The 24,050-nt window shown below is 34.4% G+C and overlaps 1 protein-coding gene across 1 annotated transcript in view; it reads left to right on the forward strand.

The window, feature by feature from the left end:
• LOC132756437 (uncharacterized) overlaps window positions 1–24,050 on the forward strand; it is a 73,707-nt gene that overhangs the window by 36,872 nt on the left and 12,785 nt on the right. The window contains exon 2 of the mRNA XM_060747510.1: window positions 16,854–17,017. Within this exon, the coding sequence (XP_060603493.1) occupies window positions 16,854–17,017 (164 nt within the window). The remainder of the gene's footprint in view (window positions 1–16,853; window positions 17,018–24,050) is intronic.

A 24,050-nucleotide genomic window follows, 5' to 3' on the forward strand; every position in this document is an offset into this window, starting at 1 on the left:
CCAGCGTTTAATATTCACAACAGTAGTTGCTGTATGTTGCAACTGTAAAAAAATGACATAGTTCATGCCCATGTTGGTATATACATTTCTGGTCCATCAGGATCATATACATGAGTATTAGAGATTGAATACTGCCTAAGCCCGCGCGAGGGTGTCAGAGATTTTGCACCATAAACAAACAATCTAGCCGAGTCTACAGTCTGTACATGTTCACTGATATCGTCGTTGCTTTCTCATTATCTCCCCTTTCCAGTAGTGTTAGTAATTTTCAATCTCCCTAAACCCACGCAGTGATCTCCCCTTACAGGATTGGACAAAAATAGCGTTACCGTGCGGCAGTAATTTTCTGCAGCCTGGTCCGTCAGACAGCTGACATTCTCTATTAACATCAGATATAAGGTACCTTTTTTGTTGGCCAATAAAAAGCTATTTTGTTGAAAATACACTTATCATATTGTCGTGCTAAGTAAACAAGTAAGCATCTGTCCTAAAATAAGTACATTGAACTGGCTTTTGTGAATATTACACTGCTGTTTTGTCGTAATTCTTGTGAGTAGAAAAGTGAATAAAAAATTAAGGTGGAAACTACAAGTTTAATGAAAATGATATAATGCTTTCCTTTATAAATTCCGTTGGCCGTCACCATTGTCTATTCCCAAAGCAATGTTTAGTTCTGGGCATTTTTATTTACAAGAAATAAAATATACGCTGAACTTGTCAGCTATAATTTAATAACTTGGTTCCATGTACATCGTCAGTGGATCATTGTATGTATGTTTTATTTTGATTGATTTAATCATATTTTATTGCTTGAAACATGTACATGTAACATAAAGATTACATTAATACAAAACAGAATACAATAAATACGAATAAGGAAACATGTATGTTAACAGTTTGAAGCAAATGGGTTGGGCCACAAGTTTTACCAACATTAATGAAGGCCCTTCCCAGGCAAGTTTAAATAACAAAATGTTCATTATAAAGATACAAAACTTGTTTACGTAATTAATGTGTTAGGCGAAGAAACAAGAAAATATATGTTTTTTGCACATCATCAGAGCAATATTTACAGTTTGCTTCTATATATATCTATATTTATATTAAAGTATTTAGATGACAATATTATGAGAAGAAAAAAAAATTGATATGAGGTATATATATATATACTCATATAAACATGTAACAGCTTAATCTAAAACATACACACAATGGTCCACTGACGATGTACATATATATCTTTATCAACTGCTAACCATTCGCATGAAACATATACAAAACACAGAAAGACATTACTCGACACAATTACGGGATGATGCCTGAAGAAAAACCTCATTAATTGCATCTTTCAGATATTGCTTTTTGTTTTATCAATACCTTCCTCTCTTGTTTTTTTCATAAATAATTAAGTGCTGATAGCAGACGGATGTCGACTTCGTGCTGACATTGTGAAATTGCTTAACAAGCATTTTATTCGCTAGAAGATTATCAATCCACGAGCAACAACATTATTTATTAACGTTTCTCTCCCATCTGAAGGAGAAATAAATGGAATTTTATATTGAAATTAAACTTATCTTGAACTTTTTGTTCCATACTTTTATAAATTATCTATTAGTTACGTAGATAGATTGTATTGTATTCTATACTTGTTTACACTAATCCCAAAACAATGAGACAGTAACTCCCATTAAAACTGTAATATCATTGAGGTTATAATGTTAAACATTCCTATTCAGACACATTCTACATACCTTCATTAAAACATGATATGATAATATTATTATGATACATAATATGTTAAAGTTATCCTATTACAACGTATTGTATAATATTGTATCGTTTCATACACTATCATATTAGTCAAACAGACATGCTATAATACAGGTCAAACGGACACATAATGATGATACAAGTCAAACGGACATGCAATGATACAAGTCAAACGGACATCTAATTATACAAGTCAAACGGACCTGTAATGATACAAGTCAAACGGACATGTAATGAAAGCAGTGAAACGGACATGTAATGATACAAGTCAAAGGGACATGTAATGATACTAGTCAAACAGACATGTAATGATACAAGTCAAACGGACACGTAATGATGATACAAGTCAAACGGACATGCAATGATACAAGTCAAACGGACATCTAATTATACAAGTCAAACGGACATGTAATGAAAGCAGTGAAACGGACATGTAATGATACTAGTCAAAGGGACATGTAATGATACAAGTCAATATTATGATACAAGTCAAACGGACACGTAATGATACTAGTCAAACGGACATGTAATGATACTAGTCAAACGGACATGTAATGGTACTAGTCAAACAGACATGTAATGATACAAGTCAAACGGACATGTAATGATACAAGTCGAACGGACACGTAATGATACAAGTCAAACAGACACGTAATGATACAAGTCAAACGGACAAGTAATGATACAAGTCAAACGGACACGTAATGATACTAGTCAAACGGACATGTAATGATACTAGTCAAACGGACATGTAATGATACTAGTCAAACGGACATGTAATGGTACTAGTCAAACAGACATGTAATGATACTAGTCAAACGGACACGTAATGATACTAGTCAAAGGGACATGTAATGATACTAGTAAAACGGACATGTAATAATGCAACATAAACGGACATGTAATGATACAAGTCAAACGGACATGTAATGATACTAGTCAAACGGACATGTAATGATACTAGTCAAACGGACATGTAATGATACAAGTCAAACGGACATGTAATGATACAAGTCAAACGGACATGTAATGATACAAGTCAAACGGACATGTAATGATACTAGTCAAACGGACATGTAATGATACTAGTCAAACGGACATGTAATGATACTAGAAAATAGGACACTTAAGATACTAGTCAAACGGACATGTAATGATACAAGTCAAACGGACACGTAATGATATTAGTCAAACGGACATGTAATGATACAAGTCAATATTATGATACAAGTCAAACGGACACGTAATGATACTAGTCAAACGGACATGTAATGATACAAGTCAAACGGACATGTAATGATAGCAGTTAAACAGACATGTTATGATACAAGTCAAACGGACAAGTAATAATACAACATAAACGGACATGTAATGATACTAGTTAAACGGACATGTAATGATACAAGTCAAACAGACATGTAATGATACTAGTCAAACAGACATGTAATGATACTAGTTAAACGGGCATGTAAAAATACTACATAAACGGACATGTAATGATAAAAGTTAAACGGACATGTAATAATACAACATAAACGGACATGTAATGATACTAGTTAAACGGACACGTAATGATACTAATCAAACGGACATGTAATGATACAAGTCAATATAATGATACAAGTCAAACGGACATGTAATGATACTAGTTAAACGGACATGTAATGATACAAGTCAAACAGACATGTAATGATACTAGTCAAACAGACATGTAATGATACTAGTTAAACGGGCATGTAATGATACTAGTCAAATGGGCATGTAATGATACAAGTCAAACGGACATGTAATGATACAAGTCAATATAATGATACAAGTCAAACAGACATAATGATACTAGTCAAACAGACATGTAATGATACTAGTCAAACAGACATGTAATGATACTAGTTAAACGGGCATGTAATGATACTAGTCAAATGGGCATGTAATGATACAAGTCAAACGGACATGTAATGATACAATTCAAACGGACATGTAATGATGCTAGTCAAACGGACATGTAATGATACTAGTCAAACGGACATGTTATGATACTAGAAAATAGGACACTTAAGATACTAGTCAAACGGACATGTAATGATACAAGTCAAACGGACACGTAATGATATTAGTCAAACACATATGATATAAGCAAGTCAAACACATATGTTATCATGCAAGTGGAACACATATGTTATAAAGCAAGTCAAACACATATGTTATAATGCAAGTCAAACACATGTCATAATACATGTCAAACACATGTGTTATAATACAAGTCAAACGGACATGTAATGCTAGAAGTCAAACGGACATGTAATGATACAAGTCAAACGGACATGTAATGATACTAGTCAAACGGACATGTAATGTTACTAGTCAAACGGACATGTAATGATACAAGTCAAACGGACATGTAATGATACTAGTCAAACGGACATGTAATGATAGCAGTCAAACGGACATGTAATGATACAAGTCAAACGGACAAGTAATGATACAAGTCAAACGGACATGTAATGATACAAGTCAAACGGACACGTAATGATACAGTCAAACGGACATGTTATGATACAAGTCGAACGGACATGTAATGATACAAGTCAAACGGACATGTAATGATACTAGTCAAACAGACATGTAATGATACTAGTCAAACGGACATGTAATGATAGCAGTGAAACGGACATGTAATGATACTAGTCAAACGGACATGTAATGTTACTAGTCAAACGGACATGTAATGATACAAGTCAAACGGACATGTAATGATACTAGTCAAACGGACATGTAATGATACAAGTCAATATAATGATACAAGTCAAACGGACACGTAATGATACTAGTCAAACGGACATGTAATGGTACCGTATAAGTGGTTTTTTCTGCGGGCTCCAAATTCTGCGTTTTTTCCAAATTTTGGCATGTTTTTATTTCTGCGGACTTTATTTCTGCGGCACATTCTTTGGACAAAACGTGATTTAATTTCTGCGACTTTCCTTATCTAAGTAACATTTCTCTAGTTTATTTTCATGTACACATTCGCATTTGTTTATCGTCGTCACCAAAAAACTGTACAGTAATTACAAACAATTATATTGTTTGCTTGCTTGAAATGACGTGTGAAAAATATACCCCGGTAGTATCTTTAATTGAATACCGTAAATCAGATGACACTTAAAGGATTCGACGATTATTTAGCAGTATAAGGGTTGAAATGGTTTGAATGATTTAGTGATAAACAAACCTTTAGCGTATCGGCAAACACTATAAATTACATGCTGTTTAAATATTTTTATTCTTAAGTTAAAATAATTAAGTACATCCTTACAAACAAACACAGAATACATACTGAGCAGACAACAGTTTTATTCCACTTGAAAACCCACTAACCGTTATAATCCGTTAGTCGTTATTACTTTTAAAGTTTAGATGAAACAGGTCATAATGCAGTGCACATATAGTACCAGGTTAAAAAACAAAAACATGCTAAAAATATTCTGCGGTTTTTATTTCTGCGGTGCTGAAACTGACCGCAGAAAACGCAGAAATAAAGTCACCGCAGAAAAAACCACTTATACGGTACTAGTCAAACGGACATGTAATGATACTAGTCAAACGGACATGTAATGATACAAGTCAATATAATGATACAAGTCAAACGGACACGTAATGATACTAATCAAACGGACATGTAATGATACAAGTCAATATAATGATACAAGTCAAACGGACACGTAATGATACTAGTCAAACGGACATGTAATGATACTAGTCAAACGGACGCGTAATGATACTTGTCAAACGGACATGTAATGATAGCAGTCAAACGGACATGTAATGATACAAGTCAAACGGACAAGTAATGATACAAGTCAAACGGACATGTAATGATACAAGTCAAACGGACACGTAATGATACAGTCAAACGGACATGTAATGATACAAGTCAAACGGACATGTAATGATACAAGACAAACGGACATGTAATTATACAAGTCAAACAAACATGTGAGGATACAAATTAAACAGACATGTAATGATACAAGTCAAACGGACACGTAATGATACTAGTCAAACGGACATGTAATGGTACTAGTCAAACGGACATGTAATGATACTAGTCAAACGGACATGTAATGATACAAGTCAATATAATGATACAAGTCAAACGGACATGTAATGATACTAATCAAACGGACATGTAATGATACAAGTCAATATAATGATACAAGTCAAACGGACACGTAATGATACTAGTCAAACGGACATGTAATGATACTAGTCAAACGGACGCGTAATGATACTTGTCAAACGGACATGTAATGATAGCAGTCAAACGGACATGTAATGATACAAGTCAAACGGACAAGTAATGATACAAGTCAAACGGACATGTAATGATACAAGTCAAACGGACACGTAATGATACAGTCAAACGGACATGTAATTATACAAGTCAAACGGACACGTAATGATACAAGTCAAACAAACATGTGAGGATACAAATCAAACAGACATGTCATAATACAAGTCAAACGGACATGTAATGATACAAGTCAAACGGACATGTAATGATACAAGACAAACGGACATGTAATTATACAAGTCAAACAAACATGTGAGGATACAAATTAAACAGACATGTAATGATACAAGTCAAACGGACATGTAATGATACAAGTCAAACGGACAAGTAATGATACAAGACAAACGGAAACGTAATGATACAAATCAAACAGACATGTAATGATACTAGTCAAACGGACATGTTATGATACAAGGCAACGGACATGTAATGATACAAGTCAAACGGACACGTAATGATACAAGTCAAACAGACATGTTATGATACAAGTCAAACGGACACTTAAGATACTAGTCAAACGGACATGTATTAATACAAGTCAAACAGACATGTAATGATACAAATCAAACAGACATGTATTGATACAAGTCAAACGGACACGTAATGATACAAGTCAAACGGGCATGTAATGCTATTAGTCAAACACTTATGATATAAGTAAGTCAAACACATATGTAATAATGCAAGTGAAACACATATGTTAAAAAGCAAGTCAAACACATATGTTATAATGCAAGTCAAACACATGTTATAATACAAGTCAAACACATATGTTATAATACAAGTCAAACGGACACTTAATGTTACTAGTCAAATGCATATGTTATAATGCAAGTCAAACAGACATGTTATAATACAAGTCAAACAGACATGTCATAATACAAGTCAAAATGATACAATTCACACACATTTGTTATAATACAAGTCAAACAGACATGTCATAATACTAGTCAAACGGACATGTTATTATACAACGCGTACGGACATGTTCTGCTACAAGTCAAACAGGTAATGATATAAATCAAATAACACAATAGAATTATATACCGATATTTTCAATTTTGAGAATATATATACTGTACATAATATTTTAATTGATCATTTCCTTAAAGTACTCGTATCTAATTGATAATAACTCAGAGCCGTGTAACACCGCACTTTGGGGCCAAACGCACTTTGGGGTCGGACTCCAAAGTGCGTTATGTACTTTGGGGTTCGACCCTAAAGTCTGTTACGCACTTTGGGTTCAAATTTTGATCCCAAAGTACGTTACACAGGTACATACGCAATTTCTAACATCAGACAAACGCACGCACTTTGAGGTCATAAAAATCTTACCAATTAAAATGAATTTTAGTAATCTTTTAACCCTTTCGCTGCCAGAGGGTTATTTATTTATTGATCATCTATTTGCCAGAAGGTTTTCTAAGAAATTACTATATTATTAATTAATATAATTACAATGTATTATTATTTGTTATAAGTATTATAATAATTATATATGTTTCAAATCTGCTAGTATATAATAATTATTGCCGATGGTATAATTATCTATATATTTATTATTATAATTATTATAATAATAATTATTATTATGGAAACGGCAAAAGCCGTCCATATGGCAAATACGCCGAAAATAATAGGGACGGCATATGCCGTCCCTAAGGCAGTGAAAGGGTTAAAGTAATTTGTTGTTGTTAATGCCAAGGGTTAACTTAAAATAATATGACATATTTCACTTGGCGAAATATATAAAGAGGATAAAAATAACAGATGATCGCTCTGCTTATTTTCCAATTTGCAATTAATTATATAGAGGATATTTGTTTGTTTTGCATGTAAGATTGAAATATAATTTCACTGAGTGAACACCAGATGCAATATTTTCACGAGTGGCGTAGCCACGAGTGAAAATATAATAGCTGGTGTTCACGAATGAAATATATTTCAATCTTATATGTAAAACAAATAAATTTTCTTTTTATTTCATGCGTTTTAAGTGATTTTCAGTAATTTTTACTGATTTTGCCGCGTAACGTCACGCATTCTCCTTCGTGACGTCATCACATCATGACGTCACATCAACAGGTTGGAAATATAGTTCTGTGAAATTTCTCTTATTTTGTTACTTTTTTAGCATAATGTATGGTGACATCGATTTTCTTTTCCGAAAGAATCAAAATTTACGCATGACGGCATTTATTTTTGCCTGTTATTCCATTCAGTTTTGATTTTCTTTTCATCCGCATACAGATATAGTCCGGCTACAGTGAAAATTATATTTTATAAATTTCACTAGTGGTTTATCAGAATATAATCATCTGATATATTACAATAAAACACTGGAAATCATGAAATAAATTTTTATGTTTCATTATGTGTGTCATAGAATGATGGCCTTAATGTAAGATACATGTATATATAAATATGTTTGATGTGCATACAATAAATAACATTTACAGCTGTATACAGCTTACACCGAAAGCAGCTTACCGTTAGCTGTATACGCCAAGATGCTGCATATTATCGTATATACAAGAAGCACATTTTGTTAGATGACTAAACTTGTGATCGTCCGAACAACTTCGACCACGACAATGACAAAGACCACGTCTATATTTTTGTGACTTTTAATTCGGCTCCGATCACTACGACTTCGATCACGACCACGACTACGTCTTCTACACCATTAATGACTACGAGTACAGCTATGACTACAATTAATAACGACCACAACTAATACGACTTATAACTACAACCACGACTACACCTTCAGCTTCGACGATAACAACGACGACCATAATACATTTTCGAAATTGGATGCACATTTCCAACGTTTACAGCTTACGTAAGCTAACGTCGTCAATTAACGAAAAACTAACAAGAGGAGCGCTTGCCTAGTGGTTTATTATAAGGTGTCTGCCCCTCAACCCAGGGATCATGTGTTCGAGCCCTACTCAAGTCACGATCATTTTTTTCTCATATGACACTAGTACCAGGAAGTGGACTAGAAAGTGATTTATATAAGTTGCAAAAACTCGTTTCATAATCGAGCTAAATAAATATGTTTAAACTAACTAACAAAAAATAGATCTTCGTAAGCTGTATACGTTTTCAACTAGGATTCTTTCAACTAACGTTTACAGCTCACGCGTAGGCTATATACGTCATAAGATGTTAACGGTGAATATTAAGATGAAATTCACGTGTATTTATGGCAGGAATTATTTTCAAACATATATAAAAGCTAATTTTCTGAAAATACGAAATTATCTTTTTTATATGGCGGTCATTTATGAAAATGCATCGTTTTTGGTCGTATATAAAAACAGATACATTTTGTAAAACCTTACAATTCTCCTAAATATTTCTGTAAGATTTCAATGAATCAAAATATAAAATGTCTGGTGGCGTAAATAATCGTTTGCATTAAGTTTCACTCGTGTCATTTCATTTTCAGTCTCAAAATGGCCACAAATCGAAAATAAGTCATTCCTGACATATCAATGTACAATGTATATCTAAGAATACTTTACATTTACTAATAGAACCAGTTAATCTCATGACATAACATGTTAAACCTGACTATTACCATGACATACGTAAAAGTCATTTAGATTTCAAAGCAGAAGTTTACGAGATAGCAACCAAAAACGTTTACTTTAAGGCATTTACTGATCGAGTGGCTATGGTCATTCCGGTCGTTCATATGGTCAACGTGAATATTGTGAAATAGGTTTGAAATGAATTTACAACTGTAGCCCTCGCGCTACAATAATGAAAGTTACTCCTAACATACTTGTTATAAGTCATTTAAACAGAATTTTATTTACATGTTTTTAAAAGTAAATTGATGTTTACTACATTTTATTTATCATTATTAAATTTAATTTGGAGTTTAATATGACACCAAAACATCGAGACATCTGTTACTTTAGGAACACATTTAAATTAGTTTGTTTTATAGTAAAAGAGTTTGCGATAGGCCTATTTAAATTGGTAAAATTAATAAAACGTTTATCACTAACATTTAATAAGCAACAAATACATTTTTACTGATACATCAAAATTCGACGATTGCATAGTTATGTATCTACGTTCATCTTGAACTTCACCTTAAATATTTCAAAATTGCAGATAAAAAATAAGTCAGTACTCAGTATTTAAGCAGAACTCGGTTAATAGTTTTAGAACGATGGAACCCAAAGTGCGTTAATATGTAGCATATCAACGCACTTTGGGTTTTGATCCCAAAGTGCATTTGACCCCAAAGTGCGCTGTGAAGTTAACCGCACTTTGGGGTTGGACCCCAAAGTGCGTTTGACCCTAAAGTGCGGTGTTACAGAGCCGCGTTGTTTTAACTTCAATCTATGCTGCAGTATTTAAAATATAGAAAACGACTTTGTAATTATCAGTTAAGACGCTAATGTATCGTTTGCGTTTGATTTATTATGTAACATGATGGACCTATGATATATAATTAAGATTCCCTTTTCCATACTCTATCAAAAACTTCAATATGTAAATGGTATTTTGCATTCCGATAATTGCACGTTTTGTCACAGTACTTTTATATTAGCCTGTAGTTATATGCCTGCAACCGTTACATAATTGTCCAGGCAAATATTCACGTCATATATGCATATTTAAAATGTGTATGAAAAATCAGACATTCTGTTCGAAAAAAATATAACATATAACATATTTTCTAAAAGATCGATCCCGATAAAAAAAATATGTAACGATCCGCCTGACATACTTTTTTGGTCTATAAATAAAAATCATATGTTCGGTATTTAGCTGGCTCTTTTTATCGGTCCATCCATACTTCAATAGGCTGTCCTGGAACAAAAACATTTAGAATGTTACAACGACATACATTGTTATGTGTCAATATAAATGTTAGCAGATGGACGTCCCAATTGTCAAAGGAATTCATAATGAACATCATTACAGAATATACGAGAAGATAACAATACATGTATTTCACACAAGCTTCACACCCAGTGGCACACACGACTCTATCAAACAATAATTTACGTCAGGCCAGTTTCCCAATTGATATAAAATTGACAAGGCTTGTTGATTGCCCGGAATTCACAAATGTCAAGGGAGCAAAGAATTCATACAATTTTTTTCTTCCATTTTTATAATGACAACATTTACATATTGTTATGTTGATGATTTGAACGGATGTTGTTTACCCATCATAAAGATACAAATATTACACCTGTCTGGCGGGGGTCAATCTACATACAGTATAAATTTTAAGTGTTTGATATTTTGTCAAATTTATGTAGATAATAATAACAATTAAATGTTAAAACTTATTTATTTTTTTTCATATTTTTTACACACATTTTTATGCAGAATTGATAGAGACCTTTTTACCACGCGGTCCGTTGCTATGAAAAATCGACCGGAAGTAGTATTTCCCCGCACATGCGCAATCTGCGTAGGGCAAAAAAGCATAGTCTAACATGGAAATATAGAAGAAGTTCATAGACAATTCCGAGTTAGTTTAAGGTAAAAGGTAGAAAATTATATGAAATAGCTTTTAACAAAAATAGAAAAGATTCCTTTAAAGCTTTTTTGCCAAGATTGCCATAAAAAGGCATGGAAAAGGAAATTGTTTAAGAATTCTCCCTTAAGGTGGGCCCGCTTACGGTCACGGACCTGACATTGAGATTTTTAAAAAAAATAAATGTGGAATTATATCTTTTATACAAATGGGAGTCAACTAAATTGTTATTGAAATAGTTCATAACAAAGATAAAAGAAATTTTATAACATATGAAATCGAGGTTAATTAGCATTCTGAAAATAGTCAAAACAGGCCCGGTGATAATGCATTTATAGTGTTCAGTTTACCTGATTTTATCCTTTATTTGGCTGTGATGCAAAACAGATAATTTTTAAGTCACATAAATATATTTTAAACAGTTATTTTTTTTTCAAAATCTTTAAGGAAAGTGAAATAACACTCATTTTATCCAGTTCCTCGTAACACATGTTAATATTTACAATGCAAGTCACATTAATTGTCACTTCACAAATCAATAAACATTGACTAGATAGGTATATATAAAAGTTACTTAAATTACGATTTTCATAATTGTACGTGAACTAACTAACATTAACTATGTCATGGTTCTGAAACGTCCCTGTTGAATGATATTTATACATTATCTAGCTGGAAACAAACAACCACGGTCGCGTGTCAATCTGTTTGACACTTAGGCCGCTATTCCATTTATACGTGATCAGTGGTCCGCGTCCGTCATCCGCATCCGCTACCGATTCGCTAATCAAAGAATACGTGGAATCTATTCCTTTTGTCCGTTTACCATCCGCTTCCGCGACGGCATCCGCGACGTTTCGCAGGATGAGCGATTTTTTACGGACGCGGACAGTCACTGACATGTCTCATCCCTACAAAATGCCTCGAACGAAATTAAATACTTTATCGATTTCGAAAGAAAATACCAAAGAGCTCACCAAAATAGTGTGGGAGAACCTATAAGTATATGATGCAGCAATGACAGATTAAAAAAAGAATCTGGTCTTCGGTTGCTAAAGAGATGTTATTCGAAAACCTAACTGATATTCAATGTTTGTTACCTAATGCTTTGATGTTACAACTGTTTTTGGTATTAGAATGAAATTATATCATATTCTACAAATAAGTATCCTCTATTCGCTATACTTCAATTAAAAATATATAGAAAATAACGTACCTATGGAATAATACCCACGGACATGCCCGGACACGGATCACTGACGCGGGTCACGGATCATGTACTAATGGAATAGCGGCCTTATACCCCGGTCACATATTTACGGAATACGCCCACGGAAGAGCCACGGATTAATTCCGGCATCGTCCGTAGCTACCCGTACTGGTCAGTAGCTCTCCGAATTGTAACCGTAATCAATCGTAGTAGTCCTGGTATATCCGAAGCGATCCTTGACAATTTTTGAACATGCACAAAAATTTGCTACGGAAAAATCAATTAAAACGTACCGATACTTACTGGTCCGTACGAAAACCGTACTAGTCCGTACTGATTCGTAGCCCACCAACTTGTCAAGGATTCCCACGGTTTGGTACGGATAACCTACGTTTAAGCTACGGTTTTAATACGGATTAATACGGAAAGCCACGATCGTAATACGTTGTACTACGGAGAAGCAGGGATTAGCACGGTCTTATACGGTTTATTGCGTTGCAACACGGACTTGTATACGGTCCACCACTGTTTAGAACGGATGAATTAAGTATCATGTACTTTCCAAGGGTACTACCTTCTTGTTAAAAACAGACATATTTGCGGGAACATTCAATAAATTATAATTGCCATTTACTGGCTGCAATTTTATATTGAAATGGCTCAGAATGCGCAGGCAGTGGTCGAGCTGCTAGATGACATGCATAGGGGTAAAATATATTAATATCGTACTACAATTCTTAAGTAATAGAGTAATAACATTTAATGTTACACATTTTACAAACATTGGATCGTGAAATTTGAGTAAATATGTACATAAAACGAAGTGTCTCATAAGCCTTGGACACTGACCCTTGAGTGATAAGAAGATTAATTAACAAGCTTTTTACATATTTTTAAAACATAAACATTCACGATAATAAATATTATTGTAAAAAAACGGCACATTTTAAAATTAAAAGAGAAGCAGTTTTGATCAACACTTTTTTTTAATGATTACTAGTCCATATCTAATCAGGTAAGAGAGGACAGGCAAGATGGTGGACTGGAGATGGGCTTTTACGAAGACCCCTTCATGTTTAGTATGAGGCTCTCATGGCCGAACTTGTTGAGGACCCAGCGTCCTTCAAGAAATTCACTTTTATCGGACCTGATGTGTCTCGGGGGTCAGACGCGATCAGGCCGAATCCTCTCCGCCGAAATCATTAAACTCTGCAATTCGTTTTCCAGGTGTTCTTTTCTTGTGGGGCATTTATGCAAGAGATTGTGGACGGATGTATTAGGTCCGTATAGATCCGTGGCAATTCGTTCTTCTCTGTATCAATTCGTTCTTCTCCGTATCAGACCGTACTTATTCGTACTAACCCGTGCTTATACCGTATCCGTCCTAATTCGTGTCGCTCCGCATCAAACCGTGTCGGTCCGTAACAATCCGTGTCTCTCCGGGGGATTTTGGTGGTAAATCCGTCGGACTCCGTACTTATACCGTTGTGTGTCCGTACTGGAACCGTAGCGGACTACGGAATTTCACATTTCCGTAGTAATCCGTAGCTCTTCCGTGGCATTATCCGTGAATATGTGACCGGGGCTTTACCGGCTGGCCAATCCAAAGGAAGTGTACAATACACATTGTGTAATATTATGTAATACCCCGGTCACATATTCACGGAATACGCCCACGGAAGAGCCACGGATTAATTCCGGCATCGTCCGTAGCTACCCGTACTGGCCAGTAGCTCTCCGTATTGTAACCGTAATCAATCGTAGTAGTCCTTGTATATCCGTAGCGATCCTTGACAATTTTTGAACATGCACAAAAATTTGCTACGGAAAAATCAACCGTACCGTATCCCTACTAGTCCGTATTAATCCGGACTGATACGTAGTGGTCCGTACGAAAACCGTACTAGTCCGTACTGATTCGTAGTCCACCAACTTGTCAAGGATTTCCACGGTTTGGTACGGAGAACTACGTATTTGTACGGTTACCCTACGTATAAGCTACGGATTTAATACGGATTAATACGGCATTGTCACGGAAAACCACGGTCGTAATACGTTGTACTACGGAGAGGCAATGATTATCACGGTCTTATACGGTTTATTACGTTGCAACACGAAACGGTACGGAATGGTACGGTCCACCACTGTTTAGTACGGATGAATTAAGTATCATGTACTTTTTCAAGGGTATAAATACTACCTTCTTGTTAAAAACAGACATATTTGCGGAAACATTGAATAAATGATCATTGCAATTTACTGGCTGCAGCTTTATATTGAAATGGCTCAGAATGCGGAGGCAGTGGTCGAGCTGCTTGATGACATGCATAGAAGTAAATTTATATTAATATCGTACTGCAATTCATAAGTAATAGAATAACATTTAATGATACATATTTTACAAACATTGGATCGTGAAATTGGAGTAAATATGTACATAAAACGAAGTGTCTCAACAGCCTCGGACGCTGGCCCTTGAGTGATAATAAGATTAATTAACAAGCTTTTTACATATTTTTAAAACATAAACATCACGATAATTAATGTAATTGTAAGATTAACATCAAATCTTAAAATTAAAAGAGAAGCAGTATTGATCAACATTTGTCATTAATGATTACTAGTCCATATCTAATCAGAAGAGAAGACAGACGAGATGGTGAACTAGAGATGGGCTTTTACGAAGACCGCTTCATGTTTAGTATGAGGCTCTCATGGCCGAACTTGTTGAGGATCCAGCGTCCTTCAAGAAATTCACTTTAATCGGATCTGGTGTGTCTCGGGGGTCGGACGCGATTAGGCCGAGTCCTCTCTGCCAAAATCACTGAACTCTGCAATTCGTTTTCTAGGTGTTCTTTTCTTTTGAGGCATTTTGAAAATGAGCAAGCAAGAGGTTGTGGACGGATGCATTAGGTCCGTATAGATCCGTGGCAATTCGTTCTTCTCCGTATCAATACGTTCTTCTCCGTATCAGACCGTACTTATTCGTACTTACCCGTGCTTATACCGTAGCAGACCGTAGTGTATCCGTAGTGCGTCCGTCCTGATTCGTGTCGCTCCGTATCAAACCGTGTCGGTCCGTAACAATCCGTGTCTCTCCGGGGGCTTTTGGTGGTAAATCCGTCGCACTCCGTACTCATACCGTTGTGTGTCCGTACTGGAACCGTAGCGGACTACGAAATTTCACATTTCCGTAGTAATCCGTGAACGATTAGACCGTAGCTCTTCCGTGAAATTATCCGTGAATATGTGACCGGGGCATAATACAGGGGTAATAAAATTTAATCTTTAACACCCTGCTGTTTAAATTTAAATTACGGATGAAAAGTCGTCTTATGATACCTTAAACAGACGACTTTTGTGTGCGCCTTTTGACCATTGGATTATTAGTCCTGCATATTTAATATATATGTTATAAATATCAATTGACGTTTAAGTACTTACCGCTTTAAGTCAGTCCAAAATTACTGTTTTCTGGTTGATACAACATGGAATCACGACTATTAAAGCCTTAAAGTATCATACACTGTTGTCAATTTTATTGCGCTTTTGCCCTACGCAGAATGCGCATGCGCGAAATGCAACATTGGTGGCTATGAAAGAATCGTATTGTAAAAAGGTCTATATGACAATAGGTAAAACGTGATATCAATGTACATTTCAAAATAGTCTAACGATTGACATTGCTAATAGAACCTTAATGAAAATGCTTGAAGTGAATTATTGCTTAATTTGAGTTCATTCGGCTCGAATCGAAAATTAGAGAATTAATGGCTTTTAGCAATATCTGGATTAAGAGGGATGTTATCATCAGCATCCACATACTTTTATTTAATATATATATTTATATTTTATAATGATTTGCATTATTAAATGATAAAATTTATCATGTTTGACTCTATTTGGATAAAATGCCGCCTTTACAACTTAAACATTAAATAATGGTCGATGTATATGTTTTTTTCTGTATTAGTAACTCAAATTTGTTTTTATTTCAGGAGTTCCCGGCATTATCAACAATGCCTGTAAGATGTCCAGTTTCAGTTTTCCTAAATTGGCAGTACCGACCGACACATCATCACGGAAGATCCTGCATGCCTGTAACCGACTAGCCACCCAGTTGTCGCCCATTGAGACCAGACATGATAATAAATATGTTACGGTAAGTAGGCTAATAACGTAACACATTTTATTTTTATTTTAAGAAATACAACTTCTCCAAAGTTCTGAGAAATGAACTTTTCCAAGGAGCAATCTTTTTAATTTCCAATTTTAGTGTCATTTTAATTTTGATAGTCACATGCTTTTCAGTGGGGGTAGGGGCTTTCATGGGGATATCGACCCATTTGTTTCCTTGAAATAATTTGACAATTTCTATTGTTGCATGTCAATGTAATTCACAGATGTATGGTTTCATAATGTTACAAGTTATGTTATAAGTTCATACTTTTATTGCACATCCAAAGAAATTAAGCCGGTAGTTTCCAGCTTATGAAAATATAAAATTTAATAGCATAGTATTGAATTCGACTTTTCTCGTCTAAGTTTCTTATAACGGTCCCCGACAATTCAGATGAATAACAATTTTAATACCACTTTCCATTCAATGGCAAGCACGGTGCTTTTTGCAAATTGTTAACGATTTTTGTATTCACCTGAAGGGGAAAAAGATATATTTTTACCCGATAGCACACTAGCAATGAAAAAATGTTCATACATGTATTATGATTTAGATAACAATAGTTATAAATAGCTTATTGTTAAATAGTTCGTGGTGTTCTCCGGAACAATGGCTGAGTGTATCGTAAATTTTCAACTATTCAACAATTTAATTTTTCTTTCTTTTGCTTTTGTTGCCGCTGAATTTACCAATGTTTTCCCCACCAGAAATATTATTTACTTCAAATTCTTTCGAGTTGAACATTAAAAACTGTACTGTAGCGCTACGTTAACTTGTAGTCAGTAGGAGTATTCCCTTTATAATGCTTTTTGATCTCATTGTGGTGCCGTTATATGTCTCAACGACGCTAAATGTCACACTTACCGCTAAATGTCGCACTATTACCGCTAACTGTCGCAACCACCGCTAAATATCTCAAAATTTGTTGTCGTCAAATGTCGCAACACTACCGTTAAATGTCACACCATTTTTCCTTTACATTATACTACCGTTACATGTCGCAACATCTAAATTCATGTTAAACAACTCCTGTAATGACAATATTAACGTTATGTAGGTGATGTAGGGACTATAGCTATCAATCAGATAGGAAAGGATTGCTGTGATGTACAAAGTAATTGATTGAAATTGTCATCTTTAGTAGTCGGTATTATGAATTGACGACCAGAAATTATGCCAAAGACCACCTTGGTGATAAAACACATTTGTATATGTTTTTCATTTAGCAGTCCAGGTGTCGTGGATTCGAGCTACGACATCAGCTTGAGATGGATCTAACTCACCGAGAAGAAAGAAATATTTTTTATTTTGTTACAAGTATCCAACAAATTACAACGCATTCAAAGTTTTAAAGTAGCGTTGGCTTAGAATTGTCAATAAATGCACAATTACGCGGATGAATATCATTTTAATCAATTTAGCGATGTCGATTACCGAATACTCGTACATCAGAATAAATCTGACTGTCGAGTAGTGGAATATATATATATATGTCGGAAGGTTTTGGCGAGAAGATTTTCGCTTAAACACCAGGTTTATCGTGAACAAAATACCTCGAAATTAAGGATTACAAATCCAAAATGGAAATTCCAAATTTAGAATTATTTGATTTTATTAAGGCTTTCTTCGTATACATCCCCGTGCTGAAGGGGTCACGCGCTCGTTTAGGGTGTCAGAGGTCTGCGGTTCAAATCCCAGTCGAGGCAACTATTTTTTTAAGAGTCTTTTTAAGGAAGTAGCCACGATGTGCAAGGATAAAGTGTGGCTGTCATAAAAAAATGAACATGAAATGAAAAATGATTTTTTGATGCAACTCTGATCATGCAAAATTCCGTATGTATCAAACTCAAACTGTTATAGTAAAAGATCTAAACGCAGTCGTTGCATCTCGGTGCCCTGTAAGACGAATTATAGTATATAAAAAATAAACTTATACAGGAAAATACATACATATATACAGTACGATTTAGATTGTAAAGATCAGAAAATACCACAGAGCTTGCAGTCCTTTGATTCGAAATAATTTTACCCGTTTATCAACCTTGCAAACTGAACCAGCTCTGTACTTATGGCTTACTTTAGTAATTTCTATCTTTATAGACAGTTCTAAAAAATGGGAGCTTTGAAAAGTGAATTTTACAAATTCAGCGGGTAAGATAAGACTTGCAAATATATTTAGTCTTGCCAGTTTCAGAATTGTCGGCTGCTCAAGGTTTTTGTTCTTTTTTTTGCAGCCCATCACATTACCTTTTTATTACAAGTAAAATAAGTCGAATATTGAGATGAAATGTGTACTATGGCAAAAATACCTTCAATGTTTAATGCATATAGAACGTTTTTGAAACGTCCATGTTATGCAAAATTAAAATAATTCTGTCATATACAGAGAATGAAAAGTAGAAAAATCTTAAACTCAAAATTTTTCAAAAAAATCATATATGATATTTTTAAAATTTCAAAGCGGACCTTAAAGGACTTAAACTGATACCCCGCTTGGTTTGCATTACTTTTGTCGTATGTAAACCAATTCAAGACATATCTGTTAGAATTAGCCTCTTTATCAATAAAATAAGGCAATGACATAATTTTTAAGACTGCCCTTTATCAAAAGGGCGGAAAGCTCTTTGTCCCTTTCTCGTAAGAGGAGGGGAATCCTGTGATGCGTGTATGTGGTCGCACGGTCACTTTCCTTATATGTCTCGATGCATGGATGTGGTCGCATTGTCGAAAATCTCAGAAACAACGATTGCAAAGATGTGTAGGTATGGAACCGTCTTGTGCAAAATCTTAATGTTCTAAAAAAACTGTTGAAATCGTAATTAGGATTTTAAAAGCCTCATTACCACTTTTTACTTCTTTTTGGGAGTAAAACTCTAATAACTTTTTCATTTGTAATTAAAAAATAATTTGAACTTTTAACCTTCAAATAGGGTTTTTATACCAAGAAAAAAATAGAATTTTATATATTTCTTAATAAGTGTTTAAAACTTCTAATTGGGACTTTAGATGCTAAATTATTTTTAAACATTGAAAAGTCCTTAATTTAAACTAACAGAAGTAACAAAGTCCTAATTAAAGTAATTATTAGGTTTTTATAACTCTTTACTATTTCAACAGTTTTTAAGAACATTAGGATTTTAATTTGCACCAGACGGTTCGTACCAAAATTCGTTTGAAAACGTTGTTAATATATTAGGAGATTATCGAACATTTACATACACGGAGGACAAGTAAGGGAAGTGACCGTGCGACCAAATACACGCATCACATGATTCCCCCTTCTCTTACGAGAAATGGACAAGGAGTCGTCCTTCCTACAGGGCAAATTTTAAAATATCCATCTCAAGCTGATGTCGTAGCTCAAATCCACGACATCTGGGCTGCTAAATAAAAAACATATACAAAAAGGGGCTTTTTGGCATGAAATGTAATCGTCAATTTGTAATACCGACTAATTTCATTTTATTGCTCCCGGTGGATTTCTACTTCTACAATAATATTTTTCATTTTATGTTCTTGGTAGCAAGTGACGACCTCGTGATCATCTGAAACTGCTTCGTCATTGAATATACATGTATGTATCATTCACAACAAAAACACTCTCCTCCTACATGTATTCAGAAAATTATACCATTTCTAAAATAAGAACGACAGACTATCTTATTACTTTTCTAAATTAGTTTGTCTATTCACTGTCAACTGTAAATTCATTCTTAGAAAATTAGTCTCCAAGTCGAGAAGGAACATGCACCAAATGTTTTGGATTCAGTGAACTAGATATTGAAGATAATTTCTTAGAAATGTAATATTTTGTGACAGAGTACATTACGGGAACCGATATAATTATATCATTTTCTTTGATGTTTTAGTTATTTTAGGCAAAATCCTAGTTAACATGCATGTATTGTACAAGTTTTATTTTTTTATTGTATAAACTATCGGACGAGTCGTGCTTTTTTTTAAAACAACCATGCACTCTTGACTGAAATATGTTTGTAATTATAAGAGCAAATTAAAGTGAAATTCTCAAATTCCTAAAAATGTAGTTACGCATTGAAATGGATAATTTGAGATCTGCAACTTGTTAAGGTGGAACGGTAACCCTACAACACGGTAAACTCATTATGTTGATATTCGACAGTGACACGTTTGCGCATGCAACAGCTTATGCAATTATAAATAAGTTGGAAACACCCGTGTGTTCATACTATCGTAATCATGGACAAAATAATAATCTATTTTAATGTGGCAATACTGATTAATTAATTAAATTATTGATCACTTTCCACTCACGTATGACGACTTCTATGTGTGTGACTTGGACGACTGTATGTTATCGCCATGTAACTGATATTCTTAATAGAAATATTGAAGTGAAATTACAAAAAAGACTCTTCAGAGAGTGCGCAAACGTATTTGTTTGTAAAAAAACTTTGGATTTATTAGTGAAAAAATCAATTCAAAGTGTTACAAGTTATATAAGAGAAAAATAATTACATATTTTGGACTATATAAATTTAAAACATTTTATTTTAAACCGAACTTTACGGATTTTGAATTATTAAATACAAAAACCACTTTGATTTATTTATTTACTTTTTAAAATGTAAGTCTCAATATAAAGAAATAAAAAGTTGTACTGTATTTCTTTTAAAGGTATGTGGTTTTATTGATTTTAATATATATCTTTTTAAAATCATACTTTAGTTTTAAAATGAATTTGAAGACACGCTCTCTTTGTAAACATAAAGTTCGGTGCTGACAACAGCACCAATAGATCAATAAAATACGAGGTGCCAATGGCCGAGTGGTTAAGGTCGCTGACTTCTAAGCACCTGCCTCCTACCGCTTTAGGTTCGAGCCGAGTCAGCGACTTTCGATTATTATATGCCGGAAAGAATTTTGGGCATATTATGTTATACCCCCTGGCGTCCGTCCGTCCGCAATTTGGTTTCCGGAGCATAATTTAAGCCATTTGGCCAACATTATTCAAACTTCATAGAATGATTGTCCATAGTGGTAGATACCACTATTGATTTTGGGATCACAAGGTCAAAGGTCAAGGTCATTATTACCTTAAAACTGAAAACAGTTTCCGGAGCATAACTTAAGTTCCATTTGGCCCACAATATTCAAACTTCTTAGGATGATTGTCCATATTGGGTAGAAGATCACTATTGATTTTGGAGTCACAAGGTCAAGGTCACTTTTACCTTCCAACTGAAAACAGTTTCTGGAGCATTACTTAAGTTCCATTTGGCCCACAATATTTAAATTTCATAGGATGATTGTCATTAATGGGTAGAAGATCCCTATTGATTTTGGGATCACAAGGTCAAAGGTCAAGGTCACTATTACCTTAAAACTGAAAACAGTTTCCGGAGCATAACTTAAGTTCCGTTTAGACCACAATATTCAAACTTCATAGGATGATTGTCCATATTGGACAAAAGACCCCTATTGATTTTGGGATCACAAGATCAAAGGTCACTATTACCTTAAAACTGAAAACAGTTTCCGGAGCATAACGTTAGTTCAATTTAGCCCACAATATTCAAACTTCATAGGATGATTGCCCATATTAGGTAGAATACCCCTATTGATTTTGGGGTTACAAGGTCAAAGGTCAAGGTAACTATTACCTTAAAACTCAAAACAGTTTCTGCTCAATAACTTAAGTATTAATCAACCTACAGCTGTAAAATTTTATAGGATGAACGGCCTGGTCCAATACATGACCCCTTTCGATTTAGGGTCATAAGGTCAAAAGTCAGGGTCATAACGATCTTTACACTCAAAATTGTGGTTTCTGGAGCATAACTTAAGTTCCATTGGCCCACTGTGTTCAAACTTCATAGGATGATTGTCAATATTGAGTAGAAGACCCCTATTAATTTTTGGGTCACAAGTTCAAAGGTCAAGGTCACTATCATCTTAAAACTGAAAAGGGTTTTCGCTCAGTAACTTAAGTATGAATCAACCTACAGCTGTAAAACTTTATAGGATGAACAGTCATGTTCAATACATAACCCGTATTGATTTTAGGGTCATAAGATCAAAGGTCAGGGTCACAATGACCTTAACACTAAACATTGTGCTTTCTGGAGCATAACACAAGCTCCGTTTGGATTGCAGTGTTCAAACTTCATAGGATGATTGCCTATATTGAATAAAAGGTCCATGTCTATATTGGTGTCACAAGGTCAAAGGTCAATATCAAATGACCTTAATATTGTTAGCAGTATAACAACTGTCAAACTTCATAGGATAATCACTTATATTGAGTACATTAATTATTTGCCCTAAAAAATTTGCTTATATTATGTTATACCCCTGGCCTCTTTCTGTCCTTCCGTCGTAGCATTTTTACTTACAAGATAACAATTTGATGGTGGTGCTTTTGAAACAGCAACTATATATATATATGAAGGTTCTTCAGCTATAAAGGAGGATTGCTTTTTGAAGGAGGTAATAATTTATTTAATTCCCATGTCTTACAAATGCTTCATCCTTACTAAAAAACAACACTTTCGAGCATATAATGTCCCGCGTTGTGGTGCTCTTGTTTCATATGAGAAAGCTATCAAACTAGCTTACGGAACTTCGTTTGTTCTACTTAGGTGCCCGTTTGTGCTTGAAATAATGCATATAGGGGCTTCTGAGGTCTTCTTCTACCAATAAAGCTGAAAAGTCGTCATATGACCTTAGGTATACTGTGTTGGTGCGACGTAAAAACCAAACCAAAAAAAAAATATATATATATTTACAACATTTGAAGCTAAATTGTTAACTGCAGGCTGGATGCTTCAAATTTGATACAATTGATGTTTAACTTACGTGAGTGAAAGAAGGTCAATTCATAGATTATATTATATTTATTGCGCATTATTACCTACATGTATTTTAATTGATTTATTCTTCATATATATTCATATATGTTGATCTTGTATCTAGGATGTAATCAGTTTGATTCTGTTATTCAATGTTCATAACATGTCAATATTGACTTTACTAA

This window comes from Ruditapes philippinarum, unplaced genomic scaffold, assembly GCF_026571515.1.
Source record: "Ruditapes philippinarum isolate M1 unplaced genomic scaffold, ASM2657151v2 ctg789_1_1_1_1, whole genome shotgun sequence".
Classification (NCBI taxonomy): Eukaryota; Metazoa; Mollusca; class Bivalvia; order Venerida; family Veneridae; genus Ruditapes; species Ruditapes philippinarum.